The sequence below is a fragment of the Mercenaria mercenaria genome, chromosome 13 (assembly GCF_021730395.1).
Source record: "Mercenaria mercenaria strain notata chromosome 13, MADL_Memer_1, whole genome shotgun sequence".
In the NCBI taxonomy this organism is placed as follows: Eukaryota; Metazoa; Mollusca; class Bivalvia; order Venerida; family Veneridae; genus Mercenaria; species Mercenaria mercenaria.
Genome location: NC_069373.1, coordinates 51,021,024 through 51,035,661, shown reverse-complemented (window position 1 = coordinate 51,035,661; position 14,638 = coordinate 51,021,024). Strand labels below are relative to the sequence as shown.

At 35.6% G+C, this 14,638-nt stretch overlaps 1 protein-coding gene across 1 annotated transcript; it reads right to left on the bottom strand.

The window, feature by feature from the left end:
- Positions 1-337: 337 nt before the first annotated feature.
- LOC128547929 (uncharacterized) lies at positions 338-11,177 on the bottom strand. Its single transcript, XM_053521819.1, has 6 exons — positions 10,996-11,177; positions 6,106-6,356; positions 4,938-5,067; positions 4,242-4,382; positions 2,967-3,167; positions 338-2,614 (listed from the first exon to the last, which is right to left on the bottom strand). The coding sequence occupies exons 1-6, from the start codon at positions 11,048-11,050 to the stop codon at positions 2,517-2,519; spliced, it is 876 nt and encodes a 291-aa protein (XP_053377794.1). The 5' UTR covers positions 11,051-11,177; the 3' UTR covers positions 338-2,516.
- Positions 11,178-14,638: the final 3,461 nt, after the last annotated feature.

Here is a 14,638-nt window from a genome sequence, read left to right as displayed (position 1 = left end):
GATCATATACCTTCGGCGAACCTTGACGGTCTCTTATTAGTCTAGGATGCAGTTGTTTCTCCGGGACCGTCGCTCCCAATATATAATGCGTATACACATACAGACATGTGCATGTCTGGCATAGATATGCATTGTACCAAGTAGTTGTAATTTACTTCGTATGAGGGTTAATGTACTGGACCACTAATTGTTATATGATGACCTCTTTGTAGTGTGTCTTTGCATCATATAACTTAGATACACACATGATCATTTGTGCTACAATGACCAGTTTATATACAAGTACTTTCTCAACTCTCCCACCCGCTCACTTTGAAAAGCGCAAAGAACATCTGTGTAAATCTTCAAACGACTTTAATAATTGACATGTGTCAGTTACATGTATATTATGCATGGTGTGCAAGCTCATCATATCAGTCAGTTTACAGTGCAATTCATATCATCAAAAACAGTAACAGAGCGAGTGCATCTAGTGATAACTATCAAATTTATACATAACATCTAGTATAAAAGTGTACATAACATCTAGTATAAAAGTGTACAACGACGGACCGAGCCTATGCAATGGGTTCTTCTTCTCAAGTTATGGAACGGTTACATGGAAATTCTTTGAATGGCAATACGGTAAACAGAATACTTTTCGTAAAGATGAATATGTGTATGAAGTCCAATGCACCTCCTTGGTTTCGCCATTACGTGGTAATTTAGACAAGGCATACCACAAGGTTCAGTTTTCTCTTCTATGCTGTTGTGTTACTTGCTATACATAATAAATAAATACAATGTTCTCCAACAGTAATTATGATAGTAAGCTAGTATTCGTTATACCTTGAACTGAAAGACAGTTATGTGCCAAAGTAGATAAGATTTAACAGCCGTTTAAGCCTTGTTGTTGTTATTCTCAAGTTTTTACAGTTGAGAAGAAGATACCCGAATGAAAGACGGGGACCTGTATATATAACCTTCTAGACTATACCGCGTGACTAAATTATCCAATCATAAGACGGGATTTCAACAGGGTAATGTTATCCGTCCAAGAGAGAAACACTGCATTGAGCTGCTAAAATTACATATAAATATAGACTCTGACATTTTACAGCGGGCTTTTATGAAAAGCCTGAACATATTAAACAAATCAAGTTAAAAATCATGCAAATGATAAAATGCTCGAGCTAAACCTTAATAGCGTACTAAAATAGCAGACGAAATTTACTACGCCGAACATAATATAGTCCTTGTATGTAAAACAATGAAAACCATCAATATAACAAATGCTTTAAACGGGCTTATGATTATTTTTACATAAATATGAATTCCTGAAAGTTTTATGTTAAACAGAGAACATAAAAATAGTTCCAAAGTTGATCCGCCGCCATTTTACAAACATCGAAATGGACGCTTGGCACACTTGTAGAAAATGTCTAAGTGGCTCCGTCGTCTGGCAGTTTATGCTTAAAATCATGTTGTCAGTCTGTTGTAGAATGATTTGAACATTAGCTCATCTTAGAAATATCGATTACACTATTTACTTTAAGAGTTATTCACCTTTAAAAGTACTCTCTTCAAAGGAGAATTTAGACTGAAATTGCATAGTTAGTATTCACGGAGAATTCAGTTCTGGAATAGTTAATTTCGGCACAGTTAAAAGGCTTCAACTTACAACACACTAACATGATACGATTCACAGTCCATAGAAGTAAGTTTCTGCTTATAGATTTTATTTACGTGTATTTTAGAGTGGATTGTCACATGATTTCACGGCAGTGTTTATGTAATTTGTAAAGGGGGTGGGGGGCATTCCCTTACAGGCCTTACATCACATTCAATGTTTCAGAAGATCTTACGTTGAGAGATACCAAAATAAATATGCAGAAACTATATAATTAAAAGTTTCAACAGTGTTTGATTTTTATGTTGAAGACAGATGTATAACAACTGTCCAAATAAATGTTACGCATAATTACATTGTTAGACAATCACCACTTTCAATATAACACATAAATCTATACAACCCATCCCAGGTTATCCGGGCTGCCCTGAATTTACCGTTCAAATGTGCCTATCCGCACCCATTGTAGCCATATAATAATTTATTACCATCTTGTTTTCAACTGAGCAAGGGCTTTATGCATTAGTAGGAGTGCATAGAGCAGGGATAGTATTTTCAATATCTTTAGTAGGAGTGCATAGAGCAGGGATAGTATTTTCAATATCTTTTCTTTTATTTTAATACAGTTACTATCGTTTAGCCTCATATGAAAAGTAATAACTGTCGGTTTATGGTTTGCAACTAGTCTTTGTTTAACTCAAAGTTTTAAAGCCTATGAACTTGAGGTTTTATTGGTTATAAACATGAGATGTGTGTCAAGTTAAAACGCAATGTTTCATTGGTTACAAACAGGAGGTTTTACTGGTTATAGTGTCACATCCTCCAAACGGTACTAATTGGCTACTGTCCAAACAACTGTTGATGGAATACTTTGTGAATTTGGAACCCATACATTGTGTACTTTGATCTAATACCCTGGATATGGCGGCGGAGGTTCCTCTGGAATGGTGTCATCAGGAAGAGGCAGAGGTTCCTCGGGAACAATGTCACCGGGTAATGGTGATGCTGCAAGGCACAAAGTATGTTTAATTAAGCAGTGTTACTAACAATTAACTCGAATATAGTTCAGACAATATGCTCGAATAATTCGTTACATGGTAGTATTGTTAATCACGACGAAATCGAGTAAAATATAATATAGTAAAATCTCCTTAAAGAATCAAATAGGTAAACAAACTAACATACTGACAGTTCCTTAAGAAATAAATAAACAGTCTTAGTACAGGCCGCATACAAATGTAGGTGACATTATTCACACAATATTGGAATGCAGTTTTGAAATCTGTGCACGAATAACCTAACTCTCAGTAGGTATGTGAACAGTCAGTCATGAACAAAAGAAGCAACAAGAAATTACCAGATGGATTTAAAGTGTCTTCTTGCAAACATTGACGGTTTTGAGACTCATTTTCTAAAATATCCCTATTATGTGTAATTCTGACGTTGTTTTCTCGATTTTCGGCAACCATAACGTCGGTATATTGTGGCGGCTCAGCAGAATTATCAGGACGCTGGTGTCCTTGTGAATCATCTCGCGAGTTGTAACGTGTCAGCTGTGCTGCAGGATAATAAAAAGCGAAAATACACATTGGAAATATTTCGTCAAAAAATGAAACGGTTTTATATTGTGGACTACGATTCACTTCAGAATGGTCATTATGGTCATTATGAATCCGTATCTGACGAATTATAGTATAGAATTCATACACCGATATGAAATATATCGAGTCAGCACGTGACGTCTACTGACCAATAGAAATGCCAGACATTTGCACAAGGCAAGGTAAATATATGTTACATCATCCTGTTGTTGCCATTTGATAATATTACTGGCATCAATGCCACGGACATGTTAGTATTAACACTGGTTTATAGCAATATACTAGATCTATGTGAGAATAAAGTTTATGTTCCATTGTGATGTTATGGATTGCCATTCTTTTAACAGCAATATTGGCGTTGATACTTTTACCCATCTCATTTGAAAATCAGTTTGGATGAGAATACAAATGTCCTCAGCATTGATGTCCTAAGTACATCTTCCAATGCAGAAAGGTCAAATGATTTAATGTAAACATGCGAGAGATCAAAAGTTATCTTTCAATATGTCTCTAATACTATTTTAACTTTTACCCTGCTAAATTTCTATAATGGACTGGTCCATCATTCAACGTGGGCAAAACCATTTATTAATCGAAGAGATGTTCACTGAAAATTTACTGACTGAATAGCGAACAGTGCAGACCATGATCACCCTGCACGGATGTGCAGGCTGATCTTGGTCTGCACTGGTCGCATAGGCAGAATCACTTGCCGCCAGCAGGCTAAAGGTTAACCACTACAAAACCGGGTGCTAACTTGGAATCAGAATCGTATTTGGAGGACGTGCAAAGGACTTCTAACCAAGGGTTTCAGGTTCGAATTTAACGTGCAGCAGGGCACTATTGATAATGGCATACAAAACTTAAGTAACCAATGCTGAAACTTTAAATATAATAAGCATATAAAATAAAATATTGACGTCTGAATTTCATATCGGGTGCGTGACGTCATTTTAATAGCTTTGTTACTTAAGTTGCGCAATATTTCCGCTGCAGAACTCGTCTATATTTCTCGATCTATAAATATTTACGTTGTGGTTGGTTAACAGTTTGTCTCCTGTCATCCCGGGAACTGAAGTACTGCCGAGCAGCGGCGACTGCAACAACAATCCCGATAACAACACAACCAATAATAACGCCAGTATACACAATCGCGCCACTTTTTTCACCATCTGAAATAGAATAAACTCTTGATTCTATTGTAGAAATAAACATTTAAAAGGTTCAACGTTAGTCTGAAACAACCAAAGTGACTTAATGTATGGCACTTATAGTAATGTTATCAACTATTTATATGTACAGAAGCAGGAGCAGAAATCAAGGAAATTGTTTATTCTAAGTCCGATTTATCGCCGTAAAAAACATAGAAAAATATAGTAGTCAGCGGCCAATTTTGTTTCCTCTTTATCCTGAGGTACCACAAGTACCACACGATAATTAGATTTTAACACACACGATAATGAGTTAAAGGACTTGTTTTATAATTATAAGCAGACAAAAGCATCGAAAGAAACCCATCTCCAGTCATTGCTGACATGTTCTATTTGGGAACTAGAAAATGCAGACGTTGACTATCTACAAGGTACGCATCCGATTATGAAAAGAAGTAGTCATCTGAGGCATCAGATCTCTAAATTCTTTTTGTCTTATCTTGAAGAATCTTTGGATAAGCTAGCATCGCAGGTTCTGAATGAACTAAAATCTAACTTTTTTGATTGTTTACTTACATTCTTCTTCATATACACCTATTGTTATGTTTTCTGAATATTCTGTTTTGCTCCAAGGTTGAAATTCAATAAACAATGCATCAGACTTTTGACAAACAGCTTGATATTGAATTTTTTCACAGTAGTAGTGCTGAAATGTAAATGTGCACAATAAGTACATAAAATATGTCACACGAGTAGAAAGTACGATATTTTGCAAGCTATAGGATGTGCTTAATTGTCAATAGGAATGCATCTTACTTAATAATGGTGGCAATAATAATAATAATGATAATAATAATGTAATTACAATTATCATTTATTTATTTATTTGTTATCTGTTGACTTAACTCGCTGAGTATGTCGGGGTTTATTTCATTTAGGTTTGCGGTTTCCCGGGGTTTTACTCTTCATTTTGTGTTCGATGGGTACATTGGTTTGCCCATGTCGGACTGTCGGTCCGTCCGTTCGTCCGCCGACATACACTGTTTTGCCGATTAGTAAATAGCAAACGATTTAGTCTACGTTAAGTCAAACTTTATTGCTTTTGATTGCTGTTTTAAGGGTCAGTATATCAAACGTCAAAGTCACAGTGACCTTGAAAGTGAAAACGATTTCCGATCAATAATTTAAGCCTGCTTAAGCGTATAAAAGTTAAGAGGAGCGGGTGCGACACCGGATGATCCCTGTTGTTCACCGGGGCTCTTCGTCACAGTGACTCCGAGACTGAAAACAGTTTCTGGTCAATGAATGAAAATATTTTGGCATAGAAATGGAAGATTGCCTTGCTTCTTCGTTTTGGGAAACAATTCGTCTGAGGTTAAGGTCATTCTGGCCGTGAGACTAAACTGTTTCTTAGCTCGGGATTTCGGCCTTGAAACAGTCAAGATTATCTTCAATGGCCAGCAGATGACTCCTACAGTTTTTGGTGCAAGGAAGTCAGTCAGAAGTTAAAGCTCAATATCGTGTTGTCCTAGAGAAGAGTATAGCTGGACAGTGTATTGGCCCAGGCCATCACACTTTATAACTTGAAAGTTCTATGACTAATCTAATGTCAAAGAGTAATACTAGTATGCTCAAAGGTCAATGTCACAACTAGCATCTTTGAGACTGGTTACTTCTATCGGAGGGGAAAGGCATAACTGTTTTACAAACAGCTCTTGTTTATCTTTCAGATAATAGAACTTACATGGTTTACGAGATCCTCTGCATAGCGAAATCTGAAAAAATTTCTACACGTGCCGTATCCTGAATTTAACTTTACACATATGTTGACAGTCGTGTATGCAACATGTTTTGTTTCAACGAAAGCTTCACACGGCTGGCCAAATGAATCGGTTAGAAAACCTCCATCGTAGGCTAATGTTAAAGATGAGTCATGGTTTGTAAACGTTAGTGTTGTTTTGCAACTATCAATAAATATAATTCTCGATGTGACACCTGAAATATAAAACGGAGAACCTAACGACTATAATATAAGTAAGAAAGAAAGAAAGAAAGGAGGAAAGAAAGTAATTTTAAGTGATCGAGTGAGTGAGTGAGTGAGTGAGTGAGTCAATCAATCAGTATGTAAGTAAGTAAGTAAGTAAGTTAGTATGTAAGTTAGTAAGTAAGAGACATGTTAAATGAATGTACAAAAACACACAATAAAACACCCGTCCCAGTGAGCCTGCTTTTTGACTTCTGATGCTAATTTTATTTAGCTGTAAAAAAGTCTGAATTCCAGTAAAGGTTCACGAACTTAAAGGGACTCTTCTTCTGTAGAAAAGTGCCAAACTCCTTGAAGCATAAACATACGTTAATTTTAATTAAAAACTTTAAAAAATTTTCTTCATTTATTCTCAAAAACGCTCTCCATATCATAAGAAGTTATAGACACCGTTGTAAATCAAGTAAATTCAACTTCTGGAGATATCCATATTTTTTTCTCAGTTATGACCCCACACACCCTCATTTCGGAAATTATCTACGAATACCGAAGATCAACATACAAGAAAACGGACGGACTTAACGGTTTTATTCTTTAAAAGCTGTTGCTTTAAATCTGCTACCTTTTGCTTTAAGCCTTTTCCCGTTTGCGTCTCATGTACTACTTCATTGTCGTTAAGACTAGATAAGACGGAGGCCGAACAAAAAAACAACAATGTAAGCAATTACTTCTAAACGCGATGATGCATCAAATATCGCTTTGATTTACAGTTGATTAATAGATATGTACTTGGAATGGATCAAAGTTGACTCAGTATCCATAATTTTCTCTTGACAAATGACGATTTTTCTTTATTTTAAACTTTCCACACCTAAATAATCTGTCTTGTCCTAAAACCGAACTAAATTCGATTGAGTATTGATTAAGAAAATGTCACCGGCTCAGTTGCCTAAAAGCAAGTAGTAAGGTTTGAATATGCCAGTTGCAAATAAATACTATTATAAACTTCTTACTTTGTGCACAATATTAAAATACTTGTTTAACAGGTTTTTCTAGAAACAAACTTCAGTAGTCGAAATCTCCCTCATTTGATGCAAGTTAAAACTGTACATTTTAGAAGCTGTGTGCTGAGGGATGTATTACATCATACCTCGGAAAGGCACTATGTTCTGGAAAGAAACACTCGTTTGCTATCTTGAAAGACATGACTGATACTGGACAGAATGTGAAGTTACTGTTCACAGACGTTTGCAAGTTTCCGAATTGTACAAATACATCGTCAACGTATCTGTTGTTATACGCAGGTGTCCGTCCGTGCCTGAAACCATGCCCGGAGAGACACCTTGGGGTGATGGTGGGTGTTAATCACTATCAAAAGTTGGAAATGTTGCCATATGATATTGTATTTTTGCCAAATCACTGAAGAAAATTCTGGCTCCAGGTCATATTTTAAAGAAAATATTTTCATTACTCTGAAAGCCTTTGAACTGCTTTTAGATTTAATATTTCATGAACTCATAATGAGGTTGATATAAATATATCATTACATAACACTCTTTCAGTATTTCTATCCATGTATTGCTGAAGAAGTGTTCAAGGTTGATTTAACTGTACTAAAGCTATATGGTATAATTTTGACTGCTTTATGTTACGTTATAACTTCAATTTATAGGCATGGGGGCAGGGACCATACTGACAATTTTATCCTAAAAACTCATTAGAATTCAGCATTTGGCTTTTGTCTTTTGAAATATTCAAACTCATCTATAGTACCACTTCCTATAAGTGTCTCGCACCTTCGTAAAAATATTCCTATTCGCTCTAGACAATCAGGCTTGAAGATGATGTCATCCCATCACCTAATCTATCGAGTCTATTATCTCAGAAAAGTATATATATTAATGGTACATATTTGCCACTGATACACTGAAATCTTGCAGCAGTAATTTTGGGCAACTGAGCCGGTGGCATTTCGAGATATTTGTCATATTTTGCACTTTTGTGCTGTTGAAATAGTAATTTTCTACAATACATATTTAATGCATTTTAAACCAGAACTCAACTCTATATTAATTAAATTTTATTTCAAAATTTAAGGTACATTCTTATAATTCATTGTATTTTACTTCATAATCAGACTAAAGGGAAAAGATTTTACTGATTGAATGGACTAAAATAATTTTCAAGTTCAATTTTACAGATATAGAACGGTAGGGCGACAATTAGGCCATTCAAAAAGTTAAGCCCGGACCCAATTTTTAACAAGACAAGTTATATACCAAAATGTTTGTAAAGGTCTGAAGTTTATCAGGCTGCCGGCATAAATTGGCATAAATGGTGGCGATCTGAGAAATCCAAGATGGCGTCCAAGATGGCCGCCACAAAAGTAATGATGACAACAATGTTTAAACATACCATCATGTGTACAATTTCATATAAATTTTAATTATTTTTCTGTTTCATATTTTATTACGATATGTCAGATTTTATGAGTGTCTTTTTAACATAAAGTGCCTAAAATTATTATGCAGATTAAAGGTCAGCAGGTCAAATATTCATAAAACACAAATATCGGATAGATAAAATTATATATTTAACATAAGATTTCAGGACAATTTTCGGATTTCAAAAGTATTTATGCAAAAACATATCCTTAAGTTCATTCTCGGTGAACAGTACTCAAAGTGCCGTGCATGCTACTCAGTAAGCAGTACTCACAGTACCGTGAACACTACTCAGTGAGCAGTACTCACCGTACCGTGAACACTACTCAGGCAGCAGTCCTCAAGGTAATATGAACACTACTCAGTGAGCAGTACTCAAAGTACCATGAATACTACTCAGTGACCAGTACTCACCGTGCCGTGAATACTACTCAGTGAGCAGTACTCGTGGTAATGTGAATACTACTCAGTGAGAAGTACTCACAGTGCCGTGAACACTACTCAGTGAGCAGTACTCACCGTACCGTGAATACTACTCAGTGAGCAATACTTACGGTAATGTGAATACTACCCAGAGAGAAGTACTCTCGGAACCGTGAACACTACTCAGTGAGCAGTACTCACGGCACCATGAATACTACTCAGTGAACAGTACTCACAGTACCGTGAATACCACTCATTGACCAGTACTCAAGGTACCGTGAACACTACTCAATGAGCAGTACTCACAGTGCCATGAACACTTCTCAGTTAGCAGTACTCAGAGTACCGTGAATACTACTCAGTAAACAGTACTCACAGTAAAGTGAACACAACTTAGTGAGCAGTACTCACAGTGCTGTCAACACTACCCAGTGAACAATACTCACAGTACAGTACCGTGAAAACTATCCAGTAAGTAGTACTCACAGTGCCGTGAACACTACTAGATGTGAATGTTCTGTGAAAAGTACCCAGAGCTGTGATCACTCCACACTGATTATTAACAATGATCACTGAGAGATTGTACCCCAGCACACTTAGAGCCCTTCCCACTGAACATTTCTCTCCACACTAAAAAAGGACACCGTTGTAAAAAAAATGTGACCGTGCGACCACATACACGCATCACAGGATTGATGCCCCTTTCTCTATAAAGGAAAAACGGGCGACATTTTTGTAAACCTACCATATCCCCTTTTGATATAGGTTATCAGTCAACTGTTAAACAAGAGGTTTGAAGAATTAGTTTATAAATGACATCTTTCTTACGTTTAAGCAGGGTAATAGTGTCAATTTGTTTTCTGTTTTGACATTAAAAACCGAATATGATTATATAATTGTTTGGAAAATATGACGATGTTTATTATTTTCAGCTGCTGTAAAACTGATTTATTAGACTTTTAATTATTTCAGTGACATCGTCGAAACGTTTTATAAACGTTTTATAATGTTCTATCAAGGTGCATATATTTCAAGTTATGCAAAAATATACTCTATTTTGTATGCAAATCTTTGCTTGAGGCAATATGCGCACACCAATCGAATAGCATTGAAAACCTGTCTATGGATAATACGACATTATCAGTGTCCATGATAACAAATATAAATAAATGTACTAATATACAGAATTGATAACAATTACCGTAAATGAACCAAATATGTAGTTATTCTGATGTTCTGACCTCATAATGGATAAACAATTCCTATCCTTGGGGGAAAACAAAGCATAAAATAGAACTAGAAACTGACAACATTTGTTTTTCATACCTGCATAACTTGAGGAAGAAAATTAGACAATATGTATCAAATTCTTCAAGTACTTTTCTGTTTACCTGGCTTGTAATGCGCATATAAAGAGTTCCTGTTACAATAGTTTTATTGTTAGTCTATTTTATATAAAAACATGAAATGCTCACTATGCCCTTAACTATGCCATTTTGGTAAAAAGTTATAACTTTATTTATTTTTGAGAAATACAATGATATTTGCATGCGTTTAAGTTACACCTGTGTTTTGAACAAAATAAATACGAACCATCTTTACTGAATGAAGTAGAGAAATACATTATATTCATGCTTTAAAAATACCACGTTTTCTCATGACCTATATGTATAGTAATGTACAGTGACATACTTGACTGTTGAAAATAAATGTGCAACTCGTGGTGATTTATTATAATGTTGTGTTGTTGTTTTTTTTCAGTCAAGTGGAAAGAAATGTTTACCTGTATGGAAGGTAATCACACAAAATACAATTAATTCCAAGGTAGCAAGATCCATTTCTATGTTAAATTTCGAAAATTAAGTTATAAACTGCACACTTCAATTGAAAATTCATTTCGCTCTAATTCCGATAAGGTGAAGTAAGTAATGTGACACTTCAGACGCGACTTGCGTAACATTGCTGAATTAACATCGTTGCTTTAATATGTAACGTTTTTCGCCGAGCGGTATTATAATAAAATATATTTACTTTTCAAAAATTAAATTACATGAACAGAAGTTGTTCTAAACAAAATTGTGGTCTGAAACTAGTGTTTGTTTCGAACGTATCAGTCTCAAACCATAGTCTCTGAGACGAATGTCTGATACAAACTTTATGTTGCTAGTAATTACATAAAAATGTATGAAACTAGACATATAAATTTTCCTCAAGCTACTTAGCTTCTGATCCAAGATAAAAGATTGAAAAAAGATTGGAAATGTTTGAAACGAATTACTATATAAATATAAATTAACTCAATTAAAATTTGGTTCTATCAGCGTAACGTAACCTTATCTTGTCTCAACCCAGTCTAAGACACTCAAGTATCAACAAGTCCTGTCTGGAATCTGCGACCCGAAAAACACAATTAGTTTCAAAGAAACCCTAAACTTAGAGCTTGCGCCGCTTTTCTTGGGGTACCCTTACCGGTAATTTAACAATTCAGAGTCCAGGGAATTTCTAGTTGAACTAATACATCAATTATTAATTATTTTCTGGTTCTTCTGCCTCTAGCTGCTGCCAATAATCTTATCTACGAACCGCGCAAATGCTGTATATATATAACAGCTCGCAAGTATGCAGGCAATATTGGCTACCTCCGTAGACTCCGTTTTGCGATCACTCCTTTGCTATCTTCATAGATACCATATAACACTTTACGAAAAACAAGATTACTCTTTAAAACAATATCATCTTCTTTAAAATTCGATTGGAATGAACTAAGTACAATTTAAGGTGAATTTCTCAATTTATCAGGCACAGGATAAATCATTTTGCAGAATCCTTGTCCAATTCTCATGAAAAATTAATTGGTGTTGGTGATATTATTCTTACAAATACAGTTCCCTCTTGTACTTATTGCCACGCATAAAATCTCTCTATAGAAACGAGTACTTATACATTTTACCTCATTTTAAATCCTTATATCTAAAATGAAACAAATTCCCTAGTAGGTAGGAGCTTTTAAGATAACGCATTTTCTTACTCGTTGAAAAGTATGTTTTTTGTAACATATTTTGTGTAAATACATGCACTTTTTGAGGGATTGGAAGATTGACTTGTTCAAATATGTTCCCTCGTTAAAAATCTATTATTATAATTATTATAATTATTATTATTATAAATGCTATCCGAAGATTTACATGTTTGTTTTTCTTTTAGCGTGACCAAACTATAACCTACTGTAGTGTAACGTACACATAGTCTGCACCCGTGCACACATCAATATCACACATAACGTTTATCCAAACACAGATAGGGTTTGTTAAGGGAAAACAAGGGCACCTAGGGAATAAATTTTACACACACCTGAGATAAAGTAAACACACAATAGATTATTTGTACGTCATTTCACAAACAATATAGGTGAATAAAGTATATCTATATTACGGCTAGGACTCCTCGTCTACCTCTGATCAGGAATAATCGTCCATATATATCTTGTCATTAGTTCCTCGTCTGTATATAGTCAAGTATATTCTAAATAGTAAAGGAAGGTTTTACAAAAACTGTCATGTCTCGCCTTGGAAAAATGGAAGCTTGTCAAAAACAGTTTTACGTCTTGCCTATTCATCCAGTCATTGTGACAGAGTTGCCAACTAGGAAATGACGTCATTTAATGCCAAACGCATGTAGTAGAATTCTAGCCCTCGCCAGAAATTGGTGGTAGGCAACAGGTAGCATAAAAGTCCTTCATTGTAGCATGGAATTTTAGTATGGATATTATAAGCCCGTAAAAAGGCGGACTCAATACTTATCAGTTTCCCCCTGAATACATCTTTATTACTGAGTAATGCGCGAGAATTTATAGTTTACTACGTTATGGATACTTTATATATCCGGACTTAAAATGACAATGGCTTCGTCGTTACAGTATGCAATGATCTAACGTGCCTGGCACCCAGATACCGGCCTGTGCTTGAAGTAGTGCATGAAGGTGCGTCTTGGCTCTTGATCTACCACCAAAAGCTGGAAAGTTGCTATATGACCTAAATTGTGTCGGTGTGACGTAAATCCATAACATAGTTTATATAAGATGTTTTCTTTGTATGATTTTGACCGTTTGTTTTCGTAGAAAAACTGTTACAAAATCCACTACATAATCGAAATGCATGTAAACCGCCTGACGGATTAACTGACTTTTGTTTGGTCTCGACTGATAGAGTATTTAAATTGGTGTTTCGTTTTAAATTACTTGCTATGGTTATGTTTTTGTTTTTTTAAGATGAAGTTTTTCAAACGATTTCGTTAACCATTTTACCTCTGAAGACGTGCACTATCACTATATCTGTGTTTAAGATATTATCGAAGCAAAGCTTAAATGCGTTATAAATTAAAGGTAAAAATCTGTTGAAATTTCTCATATAATCCTGCACTGGTCTTATTTCAACCTTGGACACTTTGTCTCTGAAACCATTAAATTTTCGTTAGGTCCCAGTTTGGCTTATATATATCGTTTTAAATGGAGCATGAAAGCGCCCAAAAGTCGTAATACTTATGCTTAAATACGCAACAGATGTCAACAGGACCTTAACTTTCAAATTCGGTCTACGTGTATTCCGGGTCACTCTTAATGTGGGCCATTCTAAATGTTTAACAGCTAATGACAACAAATAATAATAAAACAATCACAACATAAGACTGTCTTACATTAGCTCGATATGCTATTTTTGCCCAGAAAATCTAGAGCTACTCTGTTCAAGATGCACGGAGAATAAATACTTATCATATTCTGATAATCTGTACGTAGTCGAACTTGATCGAGACGACGTTTCCTAAAGGCTTTTCGTCAAGAGGTAATTTTGATAATGCTGAGGTTTGTCTCACGTTGATTCGTTGGCCCAAGAATCCCCTGGATTGACTGGAGGCACATCCGTTGGCAAAATGACCTTCTTTGCCGTACTTGTAACAGATGACATTGGATTCTTCGCCACGTCGTCCATCCATAATTCCTCTGCTGAATTTGTTGTGCGAAAACTGTTATGAGAGAATGAGAAATAGTAGATTTTTTCTCAATTTTCTTTTTGGCCCGTTCCTCAGCGCGTCGAATGAGTTTATCGTCGTCTGAATCGCTTTCCAGGGCCGAAACTTTATACTCGTTGATTGTGGCCCAACCAACCTTTGAACTATCGGCAATTTTAATAATCGTATTTCTGTGCTTGAGAGCGGATCCAGCCTCATTGATAAACTCAACAGCCTTCGATGCCTCTCTCAGCTCGGCTGCTATTTCTATGTTATCAATAAAGTCACAAACTGGCGTGTTCAATTCGTACTGCTTCTTGTTGAAAACACAAAAGAATCACTCTTTACCTTTCAAGGTCGAAGCGGCTGCCCATTCCGTATAACGTTGTAGCTCTCTTTTTAAATCAGTAAACTTCCCAAAC